Below are 26044 nucleotides of genomic sequence, written 5' to 3'. Positions count from 1 at the left end.
CCCCCCCCCCCCCCCCCCCCCCCCCCCCCACCATTATTAAAAAAAAATCAACAAGAAAATACACAAAAACACATAAAGTGAGCACGCCTAATTCCTATTTACTAGTATGATACTCAATTATTTAATCTATAGTATCGACTTATTTGATGGTTGATTGTAACGTGTTTGTAACACGTGTTTGAGACTATGGTTCGTCGGTGGCGGTAGAGAGGAGGGGAGGTAACCCATACTCCGAACTCTGTATCCCTAACATCCACACTGCCTTGACTTCCACACTGCCTTGACTTCCGCCTTTCTTCGGTGAGGTAGATTACAATCCGTGTAACGTATAAATACATATTTGTCTAGGCCTATTTTGATTTACCTATATAGGTAACATCCACAGCCCTAGAACAACATACCAGTTAAGCTGTAGATTCTGACAATTAACACAATAGTATTCGTAATTTCTTGATATAGCAGCTACATTCTAACGATTTTTCTTTGTTTTGATGCATTAACTTCTTACATACATGTATTTGTCTTCGTAAGCATTTTCTTCACTTGCCTGTTGCACCTCTTCCTTTCCTGCCTCCTCCCCTGGGTTTTTCTACTCCTTTTTTTCGCTAAACTATCTTTTTGTCTATGATGTTTGGTTTAGTTTATTTTGTTTAACGTCCTATAAACAGCCAGGGTCATTTAAGGACGTGCCAGGTTTTGGAGGCGGAGGAAAGCCGGTGTACGCGGAGAAAAACCACCGGCCTACGGTCAGTACCTGGTAACTACCCCACGTAGGTTTCGAACTCGCAACCCAGAGGTGGAGGGCTAGTGATAAAGTGTCGGGACACCTTAACCACTCGACCACCGCGGCTATGTCTTTGACAGTCCTGGCCTACCATCGATGGTGATATGGAGACGATACCCAACACTTGTTTACGAATCCTCGTTGTGTATCTATATATTTAAGTTTGACACTGCTGCATATTGAATATCAAAGTACAAAAACGATTCCACGTTACTCGAATAGCCATATTGCAAGACGATTTCTCGACATTACACATCTTAATAAAACTAAATATGTCACGAAAACTAGATAAAAAGATTCAACTTCAGGGAAAATATATATACAAGTCGATTTCGGTAAAGTTAACATATTAGATATAATGCAACAAGTCAAGATAGTGTTATAAGGACTTATAATGACATTATGTATATCGACATATGTTTACTCTAGATAGATGATTTTATATGTATAAGTTGGATTATTTAACTGTAAAATGTGAAGATAAAGTATGTTATGTCGACATATCTATCTCATGATAACAGTAAATATGTGTGTAAAACGGGATATGATAACTATACATAATGTATTATAAATAAGTATGTCGTGTCCCCTATACGCTTCCGTACATAGGTGCTGTCCATAAGGGATCGAAATAAAGGAGAAAAGCAAGTACATGTATACATAGATATATAGATATGAAACGGCAGAACATAAGAAGAACTTTTTTTCTTTACGTAATTGTGCATTCCTGAATGTTTTACTGGTGATTATCCTGTCATTTTAAGGAATTTTATTTACATTAAAAACGCTGTGATTGTGTTAACGTTCTGCTGACAGATGTAGAATTACTTTTTTTAAAGCTCACTTGCATTGGCATACTATGATTAAGTTTAATTCTTAGATTCAATCTTGGTGTTTTAAATGCCCTTCATGTAACCCTTTCCCAACAACATTATGCAACACAACTATTTACACCAGATGACATTAGAATTTAGATAAAGTGATTTGATTTTATTTGAAATGGGAGTTAAGGAGTTTAGGACGAGTAGAGATTGGATGTTTATCAGTGAATGGAGGGAGAGAATGTGGAAATCCCCTTCGTTTACATTTAAAAAAAATTTTTTTTTACAATTTTCAAAAAGAAATTTTAAAAAGTATTGTGTTTAGACAGAGTGAGTGATCTTTCTCGACTCAGCTGATATTTGGTGACTTACACTATTCTGTACTTTCTTTGATAACTTTCATTACAAGAAACTTGTCTGGTAAATTTGTTGTTTATTATACCTATGAATGATTTGTTTAATCGCACGTTCTTGATATATAATAATCATTTCACTATCGACTGGTTTAAACCATGCAGCTTCATTATTGCTATCGGAATCTCTGTTGCGGAAACGACGAAGGTTTCGCCTCATAATCATTTGAACCAGCTAAACCAGCACGGCCATTTTTGTTGGCCTACTTTGTAATAACTCCAGAACTGATTAGTATTTGACGGGTGAGGGCCATTTTTATAAATCCAAGAGGTGACTTGCCCATGTCTAATCATCTGGAGTGTGTAAGAGTTACCTCCCCTCGCACAAACCAGGCACCAAGCGTAATAACTTAATAGATTATAGAAAACGTTAATCGAATTTTAAAAATAGAAAATGCTTCGCAGCAGAGGAAATTTTTTTTTTCTGAAAGAATTTTTTGTCTTATCCAGAACTCATATCGGTATTTATCCTAGAAATAAGCAACAGTTGGTTTCCAGTCGGCGGGAATAGCTAGAAGTGTCTTTCCTTTGCACGGCTTCTAAAATACAGTTTAAACCAAACAGCAAGGGGCATGATTAAATATCCACATTCCTGTGATTCATGCAGGTCAGACAGAATGTTAACTTGTCATAATCAATAGTCGAGTAGCTCGGCAGTATAGGTATACCACCAGTGGTTTGCAGATAAGTAGATTTATTGTAGCATACATGTACTTCCTGGACGACGATCTCCAGATGTATTATTCATTGTAATAAGTACCCCATTCTATCTCTGACAATATTTAAACACAAATAATGTGTGTTTTACATCTGGAACTCTCGAATTGTCCGTATTGTTCCACAGAGACCGATTATATATTATGAAGAATATTGCCAAATAGGGAAAATAATACAATAAAAAGTAAAAACAACTTTAATATAATTTCTCATTTCAATTATTACAATTGTAAACATATTTGATTGTCAAAATGGAATGTGATTGGTTAATCAGTATATCTATATATCTAGATACCTGGAGATACAAAATATATATTACATATTATAGGCAGACATATTAAATTAAATATGGTATACACACTGTATATACATTAATATACAAGTGTACAAATGCACGTGCACTCTCACACACACTCAACTTTGCACACGCATACATTAAACACGCTAATCCTAACGCTAATCATATAACGGGGTTGTGATGTTATAGGTGTGTCAAAAAAACACACAAAAATATTAGTTTTTATTTTTTCACAAAAACGACCAAATGGCCGTATTATAACATGATTGGGGCGTTAGGAATGCATGACGTCACGCTATTGTGACGTAGTAAAAACAAAGTCTTTTGTCAATCACGAATCTCTATCGAAACATTATATGTCATTCATAGCTACTATGATTAAGCAGGGCCGTTCTTAACAAGAAATACCTTCCAGGAGACCGGACCGCCATCCAATGTTCTGTAACCATGGTGTTTGTTTCCACCCCACAACCCCTCTTATAACCGTAAGGTGTACATTTTAACAATACAAACCGTTTTAAATAGATTTTATACTTTTTTTTAAAAACTTTTTCTTCTAAAACTAAAACGTCCAATTTATATAACTAAAGGACTCTTTGGAATATTAGCTCATCAATAATATACAATATTAACTGTTTGACAGGTATTTATCCTCGGTATACCATGTTTATTACTATCATTATAACACGCTTACATGTAATAAATACTTCCATATTAATGTATCGATACTGTGTCTGTCCCCCGAGTAGAGTAAAAATAGTCTCTGCGATGAGTTATGCATGCCACTGTTTCTGAAATGGCCGTATTATAACATGATTGGTTTCTGAATCTCTATCGAAACATTTTATGTCATTCATAGCTACTATGATTAAGCAGGACCGTTCTTAACAAGAAATACCTTCCAGGAGACCGGACCGCCATCCAATGTTCTGTAACCATGGTGTTTGTTTCCACCCCACAACCCCTCTTATAACCGTAAGGTGTACATTTTAACAATACAAACCGTTTTAAATAGATTTTATACTTTTTTTTAAAAACTTTTTCTTCTAAAACTAAAACGTCCAATTTATATAACTAAAGGACTCTTTGGAATATTAGCTCATCAATAATATACAATATTAACTGTTTGACAGGTTTTTTTCCTCGGTATACCATGTTTATTACTATCATTATAACACGCTTACATGTAATAAATACTTCCATATTAATGTATCGATACTGTGTCTGTCCCCCGAGTAGAGTAAAAATAGTCTCTGTGGTGAGTTATGCATGCCACTGTTTCTGACCCCCCCCCCCCCCCCCCCCCCCCCCCCCCCCCCCCCTTAACCGCCATGTTGATTGAAAAGAGTCTCTGTGGTGAGGTATGCATGCCACTGTGTACTTGTATTTTTCTGGTGCCACCGATGACTTTAAACCCTGTTTACTGACTAGGGGTTAGTACATCTAATAGATACACCAGCTGATAAATCAGTCACTCAGAAAAATATAATTCCTTACAACAACGTTTATGCCGACACATAACAACATTACTTCAAATATCACAGAATCGGTTAACAAATATATATTAAAAAATATTCTTATATTTTTTATACTTTTCATTTTTTCTCTATTCATGTCATGAGACGAAAGTGACTTAACACTAATTTCTAACTTAGCCTACATTACGATAGTGTAATATATCTTAATGCAGTGTTATCTTATATTCATACATATTTATTTAATATCACATTATATAAAGTAGTATAATAGAATATAATTCGGAATCTCTTACTTTGAATTACGTTTATGATGCACATATACGCAACGAGAAAGTGTATTGGCCAATATATGTACATGATTGTCAAGCACGCGGACGTCACGCTCTCACGCATCTACGAAACATAACACGCGGACGTCTCGCTCTCACGCATCTACGTCACCGTTAGTGCCACGCCCTTTCCAGTTGACACGTGAATTGGTCTGTTTTCTCTGTGTCTGTCGTCGTTTCATATTCCTAACAGTCTTTCTGTAGTTTCGATCCAGGTCAAGTCGCTGTTTTATCCTCGGTTTTCTTTCAACCTTCTCGGTTACCAATTGGAAGTCTTCATAAATTTCTTCGAGATCCTCTGGGTTTTCTACAGACTCTACGTCAATTCCCCCAGTAGAGAACTCCAAGTCGACTTCTCCACTTTCATCTCCTTTAGACGACATTTCCTGTATCTTTTTGCGTGCGGCCAGCATGCCGTCGGAATCTGAGCGCAGATCGGTGGCGGCAAGCACGTGCAGTAGTGTCTCGTGTCTATGGGCAATCATACCAACCATTTGCATAAGCAACAAAACGGCAAATATCATGAGAAAGACAAATCCCAGTGGCTCAAACTCAAATGTATACATGTCACGCAGATACACGGTTACACTAACGGATTCCTTGACTTGGGTCATTGCTGTCATGATGACCACCCACAAGCCATTCACGAAGAAAAATCCAAACGAAATACGATTTCGAAAATCTTCTAACATTTCTGATACTTCCCGTTTCTGCTTCTCGTCGTGGTCAAGAGGATAGAGATATGTCTGAATTAAGTCCTTCCAAAACGAGTCTTCCTTGTCGGAAACCCTTTGTGGCGATTTCTTGGCCCACGACTCATCGTCGATTGCATGGCTGCTTTGCTTGACTTTGAGCGTTTTCCTGTAAATGCTGAAACCTTGCCGTAATGGATGACCAGCGGGAGTTGTTTCGTCACTCATATCCGGGTCATTCTTGAATATGGTTTGCATTGTCGATAAGGATTTGAGGACAACAAGATTATTAGCCCACCTAAATATAGATAAAAATGCATCTTTGCATGAGTTATTGCCCCCTCCGACCTTTTCAGCTTTTACCTGCTTCACAATGCTCGCTAGCACGTCCTGAGCTGCCTCACTGAACTCGTCCTCTGCTTCTTTTATTTTGGGCTTTCTCGAACGATTCGGATTTTCTAGGACAGCTTTTTGTGTTTCTCTTGTGCCCCAAGATACGTCATTCAGATTACAGATGGCAAAGATGATCAGGAACAAGTACCCTGCCGGTATACAGATAAAGTAGACCACACCGAATAAAAGGTCCTTAAACTCGTGAGGGTGGAACAGTCCAGCTAAGATGAAGGAGGCGATGAGGATGTAGAGGAAAATGGCCGTGGGTGTATACCAGCCATCGCCGGCTATACTGACTATAATACCAACGATAACAGCCATCATCAACAAAGCATAGAGGGCGCTGAGTACCATGGCGGCATTCAGCTGAGTGTTCTTACTGAACTTGAGGCAGATGAAGATAAAGATGATGGTTGGCACGTAGATTATGACGTAGGACACCCACGTTGCTACTGGGAACACTGTCCGGAGACTGGACTCCATAGCCAGGAGGACAGTTGACGGACCGAGGATGGACGAGGCGAGGAGGACAGTTTGGTAGATGATGTAGAGGTAGGAGATGTTACTGTTGTTCTTCGTCGTCCGACTGCTGCTCCCCAGGAGGTCGATGATGTTGGCCATTGTTGATGGCAGCCATCTTCTTCGCTGGTTAAAGAACTCCTTAAAGTCTTCCGGGGCAAAGGTCAATGCCTCTGCGGCTGCGCAGTATTCTATTCTATATCCCTGCTGCAACATCAGTGTACATAACCAACGGTCTTCTCCTGTAATCATAAAAGGGAAAGTGTATTAATAAAGAGAGGTCAAAGGGAGGTCAAGGTCGCATAGCTGAGTTTTGGTCTCTCCAACTTTTCTAAAACCACAAGGAAAATACTGCGAATTTTTTTTAAAGATTTTTGTCATGTAAATTTAAGAGGTACTATTTAATGTGCAATTTTGGTGTTTTCAGGAACCAAATATTTAGGACCAGAACTCACCATGGCTCATACTACCAATTTACAATCATGTTATATTAACCCAAAAGTAAACACAAGTTTAGACAAATACACAGTGATGATGTTATCATATTAAGATCTTATATACCGCTATATTACAGTAATACAGTCTCCGTTCGAAAATCATTAACCGGGGTTTTCTTACCCTTAAAGACATTAGCCATTCTCTTAAGTTTCCATTGGATTCTGTGTTAGCAATTTACACATAGAGAATACATGGTCAGTGTCTTCAAATATCAGCTGTATTTGGGCGAGGGTAAAAAAAGACAAAAGTGGCGAGACTTTTGTCTTTCTGTCCCGAGCCAAAAATACAGTTTACAATGTATATTTTAAGATACTTACAATGTATTCTATTTATCCTGAAACAGTTATCAAAATAATCATTTTGAAGTGAAACGGTATCAATAATGATCCAAATATGTTCGCCTTTTAAACGTTGTTTTACTTGGAAGTAGGTCAGTCGAATTGACGCACGTGCTAAGATTCTAGAATACAGCTGGTGGGTGTATTCCGACAATGCGATGGCAGTTTCAGGATAAAATACAATTCGAGCGCTACAAGACCCTATCACATACTCGTTTACAGATACGTCGACTGGAACACAATGGGGTAAAACATCTTGTACAATGAAATGCACACATTACACTGGTCGGGATTCGAACTAGCGACACTTGGACCACCAGCCCAGCACTCTCCCACAAGATTACCATACCCAATATGTAATCTTACACAATTTACAGACTGAAATGTCCTGTTAGCTTGAAGAATATGTATATAATATGTATATAATATGTATATAATATGTTTTCTTATGTTTCATTAAGTTTGGATTATCTTCCATCTGTGTATGAATTATCTCCCTTTATAAGAACCCATTGTTTAAGATAATTTCCCGTTTATAACTTGACCACAACACGTACCTTGGTCATACTGAAGATAGTGTCGGGGTTCCGTGGGCAGTAAAGCGTATGTCCTCATCACATTGTCGTCCATTAACGCCTTGGCGCGGAACATACTGAAACATCCGGGACTACACAGGACACATCCGAACACGTGCTCAGCCGACTTCTGGAGCCAGTGACCTATTGCATACTCGAACCTCTGGTACCACACCACAGGGCCTGTAACACGACACAAAATATTCACACCTCTAGCTGGTTCTCAATATTATGCTGTCGTCGATCTAAATGAATGTGGTGTAAGTCATATTTACAGACCAGTCAATAATAAACCGTAATTATAACTTATTAATCGACACGAAACGATGTTAAATACGACAAAGTATAAATATTTGCGTGGAGACACTTCCTAAAGTTCAACCAGAATAAGACCAGCTGTTCCGAGAGATAAAGCGTCTTCTGCTACAATGTGGAGATCTAGGTCAAATCAGGATTGTTTCATTTTCTAAATGAGAATAAAGATGGTGGCAACTGAACCACTAAAGCATTTCAACAAACACCGAACATATCTGCCTTGGTACAAGCAATAGATACCAGATCCGCCTGGCTTGATACAAGTAATATATACCAGATCCGCCTGACTTGGTACAAGGAATATATACCAGATCCGCCTGATTTGATACAAGTAATATATACCAGATCCGCCTGACTTGGTACAAGTAATATATACCAGATCCACCTGGCTTGGTACAAGTAATATATACCAGATCCGCCTGGCTTGGTACAAGTAATATAAACCAGATTCGCCTGACTTGGTACAAGTAATATATACCAGATCCGCCTGGCTTGGTACAAGTAATATATACCAGATCCGCCTGGCTTGGTACAAGTAATATATACCAGATCCGCCTGGCTTGGTACAAGTAATATATACCAGATCCGCCCGACTTGGTACAAGTAATATATACCAGATTCGCCTGGCTTGGTACAAGTAATATATACCAGATCCGCCTGACTTGGTACAAGTAATATATACCAGATCCGCCTGACTTGGTACAAGTAATAAATACCAGATCCGTCTGGCTTGGAATAAGTAATATATACCAGATTCGCATGGCTTGGTACAAGTAATACATACCAGATCCGCCTGACTTGGTACAAGTAATATATACCAGATCCGCCTGACTTTGTACAAGTAATATATACCAGATCCGCCTGGCTTGGTACAAGTAATATATACCAGATCAGTCTGGCTTGATACAAGTAATATATACCAGATCCGCCTGACTTGGTACAAGTAATATATACCAGATCCGCCTGGCTTGGTACAAGTGATATATACCAGATTCGCCTGACTTGGTACAAGTAATATATACCAGATCCGCCTGGCTTGGTACAAGTGATATATACCAGATCCGCCTGGCTTGGTACAAGTGATATATACCAGATTCGCCTGACTTGGTACAAGTAATATATACCAGATTCGCCTGGCTTGGTACAAGTGATATATACCAGATTCGCCTGACTTGGTACAAGTAATATATACCAGATTCGCCTGGCTTGGTACAAGTAATATTTACCAGATCCGCCTGGCTTGGTACAAGTAATATATACCAGATTCGCCTGGCTTGGTACAAGTAATATATACCAGATTCGCCTGGCTTGGTACGAGTAATATTTACCTGATCCGCCTGGCTTGATCCGTCCACACGTAGCTCCAACTTTCGGATCTTTCTTCATCCGGTCAACCAATAGTCGGATTGCTTCCGGTTCAAAGTCCACATCCCCGTCGAGGGCCAGGAAGTAGGTGTTCTCGGCCTGAAACAAAAACAATGATAACTTATAGCATATGTATTCTGTACTTTAATCTTAAGTAAATACATTCAAGAAAAGAATGAAGGAAAGCAAGACACACGTTTTCATTTCATATCAAAATTAAACTTAATTTTGAAAACAGCGAAAAATTAGTATATACATGTACATTTAAAATGCATCAAAATTGTAAAATTGTTGGTGAAAATGACAATCGCGACGAGTTTATTTAACTAGTTTTACATTCCGTACTTATCTATTCTTCTTTTGTTCGTCGTTGATAAGCTTAATGTATATAAAACATGCTGTTAAAATTCACTTAATCCAGATCTTACCGATATCCTGACAGTCTCCGGGAGCATTTCAAAGATAGACTTATCAAAGTCATCAAAGTTGGATTCTTTACCGAACAAAGGTCGGTTCTGTTCCAGCATCTCGTATCCGATGAGATAGTACATGTACATTATCTACAATGATAAATAGTACATTATCTACAATGATAAATATTACATGTACATTATCTACAATGATAAATAGTACATGTACATTATCTACAATGATAAATATTACATGTACATTATCTACAACGATAAATAGTACATGTACATTATCTACAATGATAAATAGTACATGTACATTATCTACAATGATAAATAGTACATTATCTACAATGATAAATATTACATGTACATTATCTACAATGATAAATAGTACATTACATTATCTACAATGATAAATAGTACATGTACATTATCTACAATGATAAATAGTACATGTACATTATCTACAATGATAAATAGTACATGTACATTATCTACAATGATAAATAGTACACGTACATTATCTACAATGATAAATAGTACACGTACATTATCTACAATGATAAATAGTACATGTACATTATCTACAACGATGAATAGTACATGTACATTATCTACAATGATAAATAATACATTATCTACAATGATATAAATAGTACATTACATTATCTACAACGATAAATAGTACATTACATTATCTACAACGATAAATAGTACATGTACATTATCTACAATGATAAATAGTACATGTACATTATCTACAATGATAAATAGTACATTACATTATCTACAATGATAAATAGTACATGTACATTATCTACAATGATAAATAGTACATTATCTACAATGATAAATAGTACATGTACATTATCTACAATGATAAATAGTACATTATCTACAATGATAAATAGTACATGTACATTATCTACAACGATAAATAGTACATGTACATTATCTACAATGATAAATGGTACATGTACATTATCTACAATGATAAATAGTACATGTACATTATCTACAATGATAAATAGTACATGTACATTATCTACAATGATAAATAGTACATAATCTACAATGATAAATAGTACATGTACATTATCTACAATGATAAATAGTACATGTACATTATCTACAATGATAAAGATTAACAGATTGACACATAGTGTTAATGATATAATCCTCATAATCTTGTATCCCATAAGGCATTAAACATAAAACATCTCCGAATCTAAACTTGAAAATTTGTAAAACTGTCCTAAAGACTTGTTACTCTGGTTACAGCTTACCACAAGACGTTAATTATGACTATTCAGAAAGAACAAACCTCAAAGTCACCAAATACAATGTTCATATATATGAATAATTTGAAGACATTTTCTTGCAAGCTCAGTAACAAGCGTACCCGAGACCACCAACAAGCGTACACGAGACCACCAACAAGCGTACTCGAGACCGCTAACAAGCGTACTTGGGACCACTAACAAGCGTACCCCAGACCATTAACAAGCGTACTCGAGACCACTAACAAGCGTACTCGAGACCACCAACAAGCGTACCCGAAACCACCAACAAGCGTACTCGAGACCGCTAACAAGCGTACCCCAGACCACTAACAAGCGTACCCCAGACCATTAACAAGCGTACTCGAGACCACTAACAAGCGTACCCGAGACCACCAACAAGCGTACCCCAGACCACTAACAAGCGTACACGAGACCACTAACAAGCGTACCCGATACCACGAACAAGCGTACTCGAGACCACTAACAAGTGTACCAGAGACCACTTGCAAGCGTACCGGAGACCACAAACAAGCGTACCTGAGATCTGACCGTACCTAAGACCACCGTAACGAACAAGCGTACCCGAGACCAACGTTAAAAACAATCGTACCTGAGACCAACGTTTCTAACAAACGTACCTGAGACCACCGTTGCTAACAAGCGTACCCGAGACCATCGTTACTAACAATCGGACCTGGGACCACCATCAATAACAAGCGTACCTGAGAACACCGTTACTAACAAGCGTACCCGTGACCTGAGTGTACCCAAAATCACCCTAACTAACAAGCGTACCTGAGATCCCTTCGCAAACCAGCGTACCAGAGACCTGAGAGTATCCGTGACCATCGTTTCGAACAAGCGTAACAAAGACCATCGTTACTAACAAACGTACCTGAGACCACCGTAACTAACAACCGTACCCGAGACCATCGTTACTAACAAGTGTACCCGAGACCATCGTTAAAAACAAGTGTACCCGAGACCATCGTTACTAACAAATGTACCCGAGACCAGCGTTACTAACAAGTGTACCCGAGACCAACGTTAAAAACAAGTGTACCCGAGACCAACGTTAAAAACAAGTGTACCCGAGACCATCGTTACTAACAATTGTACCAGAGACCATCGTTACTAACAAGTGTACTCGAGACCATCGTTACTAACAAGTGTACCCGAGACGATCGTTACTAACAAGTGTACTCGAGACCAACGTTAAAAACAAGTGTACCCGAGACCATCGTTACTAACAAGTGTACCCGAGACCATCGTTACTAACAAGTGAACCCGAGACCATCGTTACTAACAAGTGTACCCGAGACCAGCGTTACTAACAAGTGTACCCGAGACCAACGTTAAAAACAAGTGTACCCGAGACCAACGTTAAAAACAAACGTACCTGAGACCCCGTCACTAACAAACGTACCTGAGACCACTGTTCCTAACAAACGTACCTGAGACCCCGTCACTAACAAACGTACCTGAGACCCCGTCACTAACAAACGTACCTGAGACCAGCGTTTCTTGTGTCGTATTTTATCTTTGTCCTTGAGATGAACAATGAGTTTGTTTCCTCCGGGGAGTGTCCACACTAGTCGCCCTCCGTAGGGAGTGATCACCCTCTCGGGGGGTCCCAGGGTGATATTTCGTCCGTGAACAGCACTGACAACATATGATAAAGTTATGTACTTAATGTTATTGTAAATGAAGAGTACTTAATGATTACTTATGTAATATTTTATGTAATTCTGAATTATGATTTTTAAATCGATACTGATATTTTTTGTTCATATTTCACAAGTATGAGTAAAGGAAAATGACGTGAAATAGATATCAGACGGGAGATGAGTCTATTGTTACATATGAACCTTTGTTGTTACAGCACCATGGACAGTTTTTTTCATCGATGGAAATATCATAAAGTCTTTTAATATCTTCTTTTAAACATGTATGTCATAATTATTAATGAAATGAAGACATCAACTGTTGTTGCTGTAGTTCGTGTTTACTTAAATAGGAACGGGATATTTAAAAGTAAGAGAGAACATCGCCATACCGAAATAATACCGACACAGAACTTCTAACACAAAATTGATAAATCGAGGGAAAATATGAATAAAATCTACATTTGTATTGAGACTCTTGAACAAGTTCAAAGATAATGAGACCAGGTGGTTCGAAAGAGTAAGCGTCTTCTGTTTCATCGACGACATCCGCCATCAAATCTAGGTCACAGCGACACCCGCCATACAAATCTAGGTCACGACGACATCCGCCATACAAATCTAGGTCACGACGACACACGTCATACAAATCTAGGTCACGACGACACCCGCTATACAAATCTAGGTCACGACGACATCCGCCATACAAATCTAGGTCACGACGACATCCGTCATACAAATCTAGGGCACGACGACATCCGCCATACAAATCTAGGTCACGAACATCCGTCATACAAATCTAGGTCACGACGACATCCGTCATACAAATCTAGGTCACGTCGACATCCGCCATACAAATCTAGGGCACGACGACATCCGCCATACAAATCTAGGTCACGACGACATCCGTCATACAAATCTAGGTCACGACGACATCCGCCATACAAATCTAGGGCACGACGACATCCGCCATACAAATCTAGGTCACGACGACACACGTCATACAAATCTAGGTCACGACGACACCCGCTATACAAATCTGGGTCACGACGACACCCGCCATACAAATCTAGGTCACGACGACATTCGCCATTCAAATCTAGGTCACCACGACATCCGCCATTCAAATCTAGGTCACGACGACTCCCGCCATACAAATCTAGGTCACGACGACACCCCCCATACAAATCTAGGTCCCGAGGTCATCCGCCATACAAATCTAGGTCACGACGACACCCGCCATACAAATCTAGGTCACGACGACACCCGCCATACAAATCTAGGTCACGACGACACCCGCCATACAAATCTAGGTCCCGAGGTCATCCGCCATACAAATCTAGGTCACGACGACACCCGCCATACAAATCTAGGTCACGACGACATCCGCCATACAAATCTAGGTCACCACGACACCCGCCATACAAATCTAGGTCAAATTCGGGTTAAGTCAAAATTTCAAAATGCTACGGTAGTGACAATGGAATCTATAGGCATTTCAAGAAGCATCGAGGACGTGTGGCACTTTATATCGTGTAAGGCTTGAATTCATTAGAATATTTCCAGGCGAGATTATCATGTCGACCAAAACATCCCCATCATCATCACCAATCTTCATCTTCTGGCAGTATTCGACATCTGCCACGGATATCGTGGTATCGGAACAAAGCCGAACCAATATCGAATCAACTGGGAAATGTAGATAATATGTAGCGGAAGCAGGAATATTACTATCTAGAAATGCAAAAATAACAATTGGGGATTGAAATCTGCAGGAAAGTTGTCAGCTGACCCTATTAGTAATGCTGTAAGTAAAGATCGAGGTTAGTGGCTGACGTTGAACCACAAATCATTTGTTCTAGTAATTACACCTATCACTCTTTCAACAAATAGACCAAAAGGAAAGATAATCGCTTTTCACACACGGACTGGGACATGTTTGTTAATTTTGCTCAATAAAGAATGGAAGTATATGGCATGTCTGTAACATTGTATGTAGTGCATACAAACCTTCCGGCTTCATCGATAACTTCGATCAGCTGTTCTACAAAATCATTCGGAACCCTCTTGTTGCCCTTCGTTGTCATGGCGTCATCAAAAGGCACGTGACCTATGTATCGATATCAAAACATTTTATTTTATGTATCATACAGAAAGCATAAGATTGAGAGAAAATATAACGGTTATTTTTTGTGATTTTTAAGAGGTTATGTTTGGTTTATTTAATTTAACGTCCTATTAACAGCCAGGGTCATTTAAGGACGTGCCAGGTTTTGGATGTGGTGGAAAGCCGGATTACCCAAGAAAAACAACCGACCAACGGTCAGTACCAGGCAACTTCCCTACGTAGGTTTCGAACTCGCAACCCAGAGGTGGAGGGCTAGTGATAAAGTGTCGGGACACCTTAACCACTCGGCCACCGTGGCTCCCTTTTTAAGGTGTTTGATGTCCTAGCAAAAGTAAGGGTCATATGAGGACGGGGGTCAATGACACACCTAGAGCAAGAACGACGGGGTCAAGGACACACCTAGAGCAAGAAAGACGGCAGTCAAGGACACACTTATAGCAAGAAAGACGGGGGTCAAGGAGAAACCTAGGACAAGAAAGACGGGGGTCAAGGACACACCTAGAGCAAGAAAGACGGGGGTCAAGGACACACCTAGAGAGAGAAAACAAAACACTGAAAGTTTTGTAAGAAAAGAAATGTAAGAATTAAGATCCCAAGTGTTGAAATAGGTCTCTTTAAAGTCCCCTACATAGAGGACACGGAAGAAAATGTCCGATTCATCAGGGGGCCAACCGTGTGTCACCTTTTATGATCAACACACAGTGTGATACAGCAGGCCTTATTCTCTGGCTCTCAAATAAACCACTCCGACTCTGCAGGGGAAGGTGGTAAAAAACACCTGTTACACTACGCAGTCAGATAGGTTAGTGATATTCTTTCTTGGCTAAATGAAAGTGATATAATTAAAGGATAGAATGTTGATTTTTGTGAAGGGCTCTATTTTGCAAGAGAATGGAACTCTGGGTTTTATGTTCTTACATTTCCGAGACAGTACAGGAAATAAAAAAATTTAAATGAAAACAAGTTTTGTTTTTTGTAATGAACGGAGATACCTTCAAACTCATAGTAGTCATGGTCTTTGGCTTTTAATTCTTCTTTGGATATCTTTCTAGAAAACTGATCCAGGTCAAGTCTGTCAACAAAAACATAATGAGAACCTTAAAAGAAAATTAAGATCTACTTAATTACCATGATCTGGATTAGCACTGGGTATCTAAATCAATTTTCTTTTAAGGGGGTATAATTACACTGCATATTTGTCCTTAACCTTACCACTAGAGTAATTTAGCTCTGTATCTAACAGTGATGGAGTTGATGTCTATATTTACCGGTAGAAGGAGCTGAGGATCTGCTTCATCTCCACGCGATTCTCATGCCACATGGTGGCACAGATGTAGATTTTACTGGTAGATGCCGCCTTCTGTCCGTGCGTCATATTTACAGGACGCATGCGCCGTCTACTGTGGAGCAGGGAAAGGTCGATGACGGGACTACAATAGTGCGGTATCACAAAAAGTCTGAAAAGGAAAGAAAGAAACGATTTTAATCATCACAGTTTTTACAACACATTAAAGGAACTTGTCGACTGGATGGAGGTAGCAAATTGCAAATAAAAATGACGAAATGGTTTAAAATAAAAATTTCGACCCTGGAACAGAGCAAGAGAGGCGAACAATTCTTATCTGTAGGAGATCAAGACAAGGTAAATATGATATGATACCCAGCATACATAAAGTGGAACTTCGTTAACTCGAACTCGGAAAACTCGAATACCCCACTTAACTCGAAGTACTTCGTCAGTCCCGGCCGAATTCTCTCTTTATCCTAGTAAAAAATACTCGGAAAACTCCAATTCGGAAAGATCGAAAAACTCGGATAATACAAAGTAAAAATTTGGTCCCAACAATAAAAGTCCTACTTGAAATGTTCGAATAACTCGAAGTAACAAAAAATGTACTATCATTTGTAGTGTCCCTGTGTAGTAATTAAACAGTGTGGTTTATTTTATTCAAAACAATAGATTAACTCAAGCAAGTGTGCCATGATACATATTGTTCCATTAGAAACTGGGTTATATTCTGAAAACGACAAACCAGAAGTAGGCAAGCCGGTCATCTCGCAACCTTGCAACCTCGACCTTAGGTCTCAGTATGCCCTACTCGCTAGATGTCAACATCACTTTGTCGACCTACATGTATACTCGCGGATGCGAGATCGTGATATTTGCTATTTGGCCCTAACTAGCCACCAACATAAAGAATAGCTAATTCATATCATAGTGTCGTTTACTTACTTTTCCCGGAAGCAGAGTCGCTCTGTTGGTTCATGCCAGGCCTGTCGACACGACCACACCTGTGCTATCCAGGCCGCAAAGAAAACCACGAGGGCCATGTATATGGAGTTAGACGCCTGGGGACGGTTCCCGTCAAACATACTTTGACTCCAATCCAGTCCGGCCTCCAGTGACACAAACGTGGCAATGACGTAAACGGGAGACGCAATCACTAAAGGGATAGCGAAACACACACGCTGCATGCACAGTTTACAGGCAGTGATTGCTAGATGGTAGACGAGTGCAGAGGAGAAGAAATGGACGAGAAAGGATGGAAGGATCTCCCACGGTAGCCACACAGTGTAGGGGTATGGAGTAGGGCACACAGTTGTGTTAGAAGGGGTACAATTAGACGGGGGCATTGCCACCGCCCCGTTGTTACCGCTATGATCAATGTTCCTAAATAAGTGGAATGTCGTCTCGATGCCTCGGATTCCACGACAGAAGTATTGCGATATCAGGACAAGGGCGACGAGTAGTCGTAAAACAGACGACACGAGGAAGTTGAACGAATCACCGTCGTTTCCCGAGGATCCTAACGCCGTGTTGTACTTGTTCTCCGTGCCTTCTTTATTCCGGGTTATGTAAGTCTCTACCCACCTGAGAGACAACAAAACACAGGATGCGATGATCCAGATCATCAATTCTGTGTCCTCGGTCGAATTGCTGCCTCTCCCGGCATTAAAAACACACATGACTACAACTGATGCCATCATTACAAGCGCCGTGACGACGGTGATTATCAGTCTGATTGTCCACTTTGACCTATGTACATTACGGATAAAAATAGCCTGCACGATTGTTGGAATGCCGGGAATCGCAGCCAAGATGGCGGATGTCTCCACGGGACCGACGAAGGGCATCACTCGAAACACCAATCCCATCAACCCAACAACGTGTAGTACTTCCTTCAGTTGGATCTGTGGTAAAGAAAATGAAAATTATATCATTTAATTTGTTAAGGTTCATCTACATAGCTAATTTGTTATAGTTTATCAACTTAGCAAGGTCAAAAGAGAACGTTTATGTTTTGTATAAAGTCAAATCTGACGAAATTTACAAACAGCTTAACAAATCAAATGTCAATATCAAGACCCATGGAAAGTCATGACACATATTAACAATTGGTCAAGTTACTTCTGTTTGATTGTAACATAATAGTGATTTCATTCTGGTAAAATATCACTCAACTTACTATTTCCATGAACCTTAATTGCTTACGATTCACTTTATTGAAATCGTTGCTTTATTTCAGTGATTTGATCAATTAAGTGATAACAATTCGCTGCCAATTATGTCATCCTTGGGTGATTAAGGTTAATTAGAACTGATACTTGAGTAACTCTAGTCGTTAATAACAATAACAATCCAACTTATAAACAAACCAAAATTCTTACTCAAAATCGGGGAAAAAGAAGGGGGAAAAACAAAAACAAAACAACAACAAAAAAAACAACAATAAACAACAACAAAAACAACAACAACAAAAAAACAAAACAAAAAAAACAAAACAAAAATCAAAACAACAAAAAACACACACAAAAAAAAACAAACACAAACAAACAAAGCAAAACAACAACAAAAAACAATGCGACATATAAATTAAAGATGAAAGAACCAACCAGAATGAACTGGAAGCACTTGGTCCCGGGTAACGTCCGATCGCCAAACAGGAAGCTGAGAGCACACATAGTACCATTGAGTAGATCCGGGATACAAATGATCAATATCAATAACCACGAGATGGCGTCCTCTGTCACCGTTCTCTGTCAACACGTGACGCATGCGGAAATGACGTTATGTTTAACTTCAACAATGGTGTACAATTTTTACTTCAAAGACAAGCAAAACTTACGTTTCAACGTGATAGTTTTGGACTTAGTATTGTTTGCAAAACAAGAAAATATTTTGTAATGAAAACCATGAATCGAGCTCAAAATAAATGTTTGAAACGAAGGAAAATATTTTAAAAAAAAGGTCATTTCTATGGTGCTTTTGGAAAAACTAAAAAAAAAGAAAGAATATTTAAGGAGAAAATATATTCCTGCTTTATCGCCGACATCCGCTTTACATATCTAGGTCAAATGTTACTAATGCCGCGTTGTTGAAATGAGAAGTGTGGAAATGACAAAAACATTCTCATCATGATTAAGTGTGATTTCGTTATCGTTAAATTTCCGCCTGTACTTCTGAGAACCATTCGAGTTAGAGACATATTAATAAAATAAAAAAAACTTACATCATTTCTGATGTTACCCTGTCTGATCTCATTGTACAGCTGCGTGACTAAGATCTGCAGTGATCCTCGGGTCGCTATCACTCCCACGAAAATAAAGAAACACAGGAAAATGTAGGTTAGGATCTTTACGGCCTTGAGCAGATTCCGTCCGAAATGAGTGAAGATCCCTGTGTCGGGTCCGAAAGTTCTTCTTCCGGAATACGTTCCATAGCGGCTTTTCACGTTGATCGCTTCACGCAGTAACAGAAACAATAGTGTTCAAGTTCTTTATTAACGTTGAGTCTTCCGACTCATCAGGTATCCTACACATACACAATATACAAATTTACATAACAATGACAACATAAACAAAACCCACATAAATTCGTGTCAGAGACAAAATACAGTAATGTACTCGGAGAGCATAACTATGTTAAAGAAATTCTTTTTACATTTGCCGCTTTGCTATATATTTGGCCAACGGTGACGCCCATGTAATTTGATATTTATAAATATTGATTATAGTAAGGTTTTTTTTTTCTTGTCTGATCTTCACACAGAAAGCGAAACACCAATGCACCAATAAATTGATGGAAATGAACATAGAATAACGAGATTACAGAATTGATTAACTAAAACATGATAGATACCCTAATCATCAAACTTTTATTGGACTAAGTGGCTGTTTCTAAGCAAAACATTCGTGTGAACATTTACATCTATATGATTTCCTATCCTCTCTATGTCACTGTTAAAGCCTATCTTTTGTTGATATTAATATTGTAATATTACGTATATCATTTACAGTTTATAATAAACCTCTAATGCATGGCATATGAATAAGAAACCTAAAACATATAAAGTTCAGGATTTAAGGAATGTGTTTATGTGGACAATGGATGAGTGATGTGTATTGGATGTGTAGCTAGAATGTGTCATGTATTAGTTATAATTAGTTTTAATTAAGTGTATTTAAAGATAGATATTATGTATCATTTACGAACCCTAATATGTAGTATATCCTAATGTAGCAACATTCATCTTACTCTTACATCTCTAGATCTGTCTTTCTTCCTGTCATTCTTCTTTGCTTTCCTTTCTTTTCAAGAGTCAAATTTGCCAACAAAATTTATCAACAGCATAAAGATTGACTAAATATCCGCTATGTGGCGCCGACTGGTATATTAGGGAGTTTTAACGAAAACTATTCCATACATAACTATATAAAGATTTTATAGTAATCCGATATCTGGCGATGACGGTCATATTGGGAAGTTTTAAACGAAAATCATTCCATGACTAACTACATAAATATTCTATAATTATCCAATATGTGGTGATGACTGTTATATTAGGAAGTTTTTAACGAAAATATATCAATTAGATAATATTTACCGCTGTATTTCATTGTTGTCATGAATACATGATTATTTCCGCATTAATAAAATGACAACTTGTTAGATTTCCTGTCGGATCTCTCGATGTTGTATAGAATGCAATTTGGTTATATCCACATTAAAAGTAGGACCACATTGTCATATTTATCGTGCTACGTGTGATTTATTAAGATCTATTTTTTAGTGGGAAGACCTCTGAATTGATGGTTGTTGCTAAATCTCGTTTCTGTTTAGAGTTTTAAAAAATAATTACCTATATTTTATAATTTTGGCGCGAACAGAGCTCGAGGTATGGACCAGATTGTGTAGCTGCAGATCTGATAGGTTGATATTGTTTTATAATCTTTAAGTTTAGCGAGACAATAATGACCTTGCCCTAAATGAACATGAAAATCAATATGCCACTTGTTCGCTCAAGACATTATCTTGTCCTGTCATGCTTTATAATGTGAATTGGTATACTCCTCATGTAACACATTTTCATGTGTCTGAGTGTTCAAATAAAATCTTGAATCTTGAAAACCTAAATGTTTGCTTGAGATAATTTTTGATACCATTTCTGCCTTAATAGTCTAGTCAATCTGGCAAAAAAAATCGCCAAACCACAAACAAATAGCAACAGGGAAGTATCTTTGCATTTTTGTCATCTTTGACATGTTCTGTACAACAACAAAAAATCTTTAAAAAATCTAATGCGGGGAAAATATCTATTTCACTCATTTATTACACGACCCCCACAAAGAAATATTGAATCATATTGACGGGGGTAAGAAAACTAAATTCATTGTATTTTGTTTTCTAATCAATATTGTAGTTCATTATAACCTATAACACAATGGTTAAATATAGCATAAGGTTTTATGCAATAAAACATGAAAGTATGAAATTAGGTCAAGGTCACGTGAAGGTCAAAGTTCAAAAAAGAAAATTGATATTGCTCATTCTATCTCAATCTATTGGACAAAATGAAAAATACCACAAGCTTGTTTTTTGTGTTAGTTTCACCTCTAATATGTTTTGAACAACACATATACACAATTTAAGAAAATAAAATTGGAAAAATACATACACATTGATGTATTAAGTGTCATTTATGGGATGCCCGATGTTGCAAATATAATTGATTTTAGAGGTATAGGGGGGACTGGTAAGGTTATTTTCCTAATTTGAGGACCCCTCCTTACCTGGAGTCGCCACTGCTGGAGAGATCGTTCCTCTGGCGATCCTCCTCGTCGTCATCGTAACCATCGTTAATCTTACCCATGGGTATAGCCGAACCAGACGCCATCTTCTGATGAAAAACAAAGTTTCAAAGTTGGTTAATGCATTGTTCGGCTAAGAATTAACATAGCAACACAAATGACGATGGAAGACAACTTTTTGACCGGGCCTCGAACGATCTACGGCACCCAATCGCCTAGCCAGAAATATCCGCAGCTTATACCGCTGCGCCACATCGGCGTTCTATATATATATATATATGTATCTTAAGTCACTCCAGCGGTATTCCATGCTATATCATACAGTGACAGAAGATTTTTCATTTATCTTTTGTCATAATTTCTAATTGTCACTACTACAATGGTATATTGTAGTCCAAAACGAACGAAAATGTATTGTTAATGTGTCGAAATACAGGTGCTTATTTGGAATTTTTAAACTTGAAATGAACTTATTATGTTTTAACGTGATTTTTTTTTATCCCAGGATTGGAGAAAAAGATAAATACTTCCCTTTAACATTAAAAACAGTAAAATTGAAGTACACACATTTTCAACATTGTTTTCACGGAGATCTGGTGATAGAAGTCATTTTATTTTCTCATTCTAGATATACATTGTATATAATGTTATACCGCCAACTGTCATTATGATACCCATTATTATCACATGAGGGGGCATTGTTTAAACAAGAAAACTTTGATGATTATTTTAACTGACATGTATGAATTATGCCAAAACGTTTACACATTGGCACATGTATAATAATTTGATGTGGATTTTTTACTTCATACTTGTGGATAGTGAAATGGGCTTTTTGACATGTATTTGTTGAGGGGAAGAAATTAAATCACATCAAAGGATATTTTCTGAAACAGTTACATAGGATTGCCTCCCTCCTCTACACTCTACTTTTTCTTATGACAACATAACTGTTAATATATGTCAACAATGGTTTCAAATTGAAATTGAAGACACCCAGAAAGACACCGCACTCGGTCATGTTATACTGACATCGATCGAACCAGTCAACTATTTGTAGTTAGTGATTTGATTTTTTAAAAGTACCATCCATAAGCTTTGCCGCCCCCCCCCCCCCCCCCCCCCCCCCCCCCCAATGTTCCGTATTACACACTATATTGATTTTTTAATCAGAAATGGTCTCCCTGTTTGAGTAATTTAAAAAATATTGATTTTAATGGCACAAACGACATGCACAGATAAGTAGCGCCTTGACGGATTCATTTTTATTTTTATTTTTATTTTTATTTTATCTTTGTTAGCTATATACACTGTTCCCCTTGCGACATTAAGATATTCGAGTGCTCAGAAAATATACCCAGTCTACAATTTGATATCCTCTGTCTTATGTTAACGTATCAAGTTTTCTAAGTAGACAACGCTTTCAGTAAACGTCTTTTAGTATGATAGTATTTACCTTGTCGTAAATGAATACACCATTGAATAATAATATATTGTAAAATTTACTGTTAAACGATTTTGGCTATTTTTAGTAACAAATCCATACCCCACCTTGCGTATATTTACACGAGTTTGCTGTTTTCCCCAACATGTTCATAGTCTACTGTTCATCTATTTAGCTGAAAAATATTACTAAGTGCCCAGAAAAATATTTACATCGGGCTATATTGACGTGGAAACACAGGGGCATGTCTAGCCTTATATTAAAAAATAGCCAGAAATACCTATATGATCTTAATATATAGCTATTTCTGGCTTTTTTTATGTAATACTAGACATGCCCCTGTGGTGGAAAGGAATCATAATCTTAAATCATTAATGTGCGAGCGACTTTATATACCTGTGTACCTTAATACCTTAATACCTTAATCCTTAATACCTTAATACCTTAATCAATGAACGCATAATTGCATGAATTGATGAACTGTGAAAAAATTACGGATACTATTTATTAACTAACTCGATTGACCATAGTATTTTTGACCACGAAATTTCAACCTTGCGAAAATGCGTGATTTCAAAACGAAACGACAACATACCGCTGCTTCATTCTTCTTGTCGAGATTAATCGAATTTAATTAAAGCCACACACTCACGAAAAAAACATATATCAATGTTTACATTTTGAGCTTTTTACAGTTTTCGGACCTGATACATACCTAACAAATTATCGTGAATCAGTAACTGAAAGAAAATGTGCATTTATGAAAGTATACGGGGAATTCCTAAACATAGTAACTGTGGCTGCTGGACCAAGTTTCTCTGAAAAGTAGTCCCACAATGCAACGGCGGGTTTTACAGTCCATACAAAATGGCATAACGCCGCAAGCGTGGAACTGCGAAAACGCAGACAGATTCTGCCAAAAAAAGAAAGAAAAGAAAAGAAAAAAAGACACAAGTAGTGTGGAATCGGCAAAACCCTAGTATTTCCTTAGGAAAGGAAATGATTCGTTGTAACTTGAACGAGAGAAGAAAAAGAAATAGACTCGAATTCCGATTTTTCCGGACGTCTATTGGATTGCTGGTTAGCTTTTGAACATTGTCAACTTCGCCGATCTAAGATTTTATCGATGTTTTGTTGTTTGCATATTGCTACATTTCAAAATTAAGTATTTAGTATGTAGTAATATGCATACAACAAACTTGTCGGCCTGTGTTGTCGTGCCTGTGTCCTTGAACAAGGTCAAGTTCTTTATTACTTTGACCTAATTAGCTCTGCCTACCAGTAGAGAACAGACACATAGAAAAAGATTAGATTTTACAAAAAAAAATATTATGGGCAGTGTATTTACATAATCGTTACAGCATTATAACATATAAACGATGTATTGTTAATCACATAATAGATAAGTATGTGTACACACATTGTACATGAACTTTTTTTATCCAGATAATGATTTAAGCATTTTCTTATTCGAAAGCAATCTGATTAAAATACAGATCCTAATACTATCGTGTTGACACGATAGTATTAGGATCTGTATTTTAATCAGATTGATTCGAAAGCTTTATATATTTACCCAAAGTTGTGAATTCTTTGGAGCTATTTGTAGAAGGTAATTCCATTAATTTGTACACGCATGGAATCGTCACATACATTTGTTCATTTTAAAAAGTATTTCTTAAATTTGAAAATCAAAGACATACAATACAAAATGGAACTCGTCTTCAATATCATTCAGGTCACATGAATGACAAACTCTCTTTTTTTTTTTTTTTTTGTCGCTTAATGTTTTGATATCTATCACCTTCAATATTATGGCACTTTATCCAGATTGCTTTGGATGGCACGTGATGGGCCCCCGTAACCCTAACCCTAACCTTACAAGGAGAACCGCCTCAAAACAACTCTGCCTGTTCACGCGTGATAACCCCCAGCAAAACAAACAAAAACGAATACTAAAACCAGATCTGGAATTATTTTTTCCGGATTCTCCGGATAATTTATCGTTCCTACCCCGAATATGGTACTGTACCTGTCAATATATTCAGTAATACCGAGTGTTGGTTGTTGTCAATCATCTAATCCAAGGCAGACATGTTCTTTCACAAGCTGGTCTGAACCTTCCTGTCACACGGTTTCTGCAAACATAAAACAGGGTACAGGGAAATAGCATTGTTAGTATCGTGGAAACAATACGTAGCTCAAAATAGAAACAAAACATTAGGTAGCTAGTGTAGGTTAGCCTTGTCAAGTCTGGGTTAATGTACTTACGTGTCTGCCATTGTTTCCCAGAGTTATAGAAAAAGGGAGGACTAGAGTTTGAAGCAGATCCAATGAAACTGACAACCTCTGATTTGACACCATTATAAATGTGTTATGTATAGCTGAGGTTTTCTCGGAACAAGTCCGTACTGTGTGTGTTTCTGAGAACAGAGATATTTTTATCTTATTTGACAACAGGTCTTCGACATACCTTTGTTCTTCACTT

The 26044-nt window shown here is 37.8% G+C and overlaps 1 protein-coding gene across 1 annotated transcript; it reads right to left on the bottom strand.

The window, feature by feature from the left end:
* Positions 1–4357: 4357 nt before the first annotated feature.
* On the bottom strand, positions 4358–25714 carry LOC117339577 (chitin synthase chs-2-like). Its single transcript, XM_033901260.1, has 13 exons — positions 25589–25714; positions 22095–22201; positions 19535–19764; positions 18918–19061; positions 17257–18215; positions 16292–16480; positions 16016–16095; positions 14906–15005; positions 12740–12893; positions 9964–10095; positions 9499–9634; positions 7838–8038; positions 4358–6686 (listed from the first exon to the last, which is right to left on the bottom strand). Exons 2-13 carry the CDS (start codon positions 22156–22158, stop codon positions 4936–4938), a joined length of 4140 nt encoding a protein of 1379 aa, XP_033757151.1. The 5' UTR covers positions 22159–22201; positions 25589–25714; the 3' UTR covers positions 4358–4935.
* Between the last annotated feature and the right edge of the window lie 330 nt (positions 25715–26044).

This window comes from Pecten maximus, chromosome 12 (genome assembly GCF_902652985.1).
Source record: "Pecten maximus chromosome 12, xPecMax1.1, whole genome shotgun sequence".
Classification (NCBI taxonomy): Eukaryota; Metazoa; Mollusca; class Bivalvia; order Pectinida; family Pectinidae; genus Pecten; species Pecten maximus.
Note: the sequence above shows the minus strand (reverse complement) of the source record. Positions and strands in the feature narration are given on the sequence as shown.

Bases quoted from the DNA above. Each gene is read 5' to 3' on its own strand.
- LOC117339577 (XM_033901260.1), bottom strand. From the start codon at position 22,158: ATGGTTACGATGACGACGAGGAGGATCGCCAGAGGAACGATCTCTCCA. The intron at 19,765-22,094 runs GTAAGGAGGGGT...TACTGCGTGAAG, and splicing joins TCCAGCAGTGGCGACTCCAG to CGATCAACGTGAAAAGCCGC. The intron at 18,216-18,917 runs GTTGGTTCTTTC...TCTTTACCACAG, and splicing joins AGTGCTTCCAGTTCATTCTG to ATCCAACTGAAGGAAGTACT.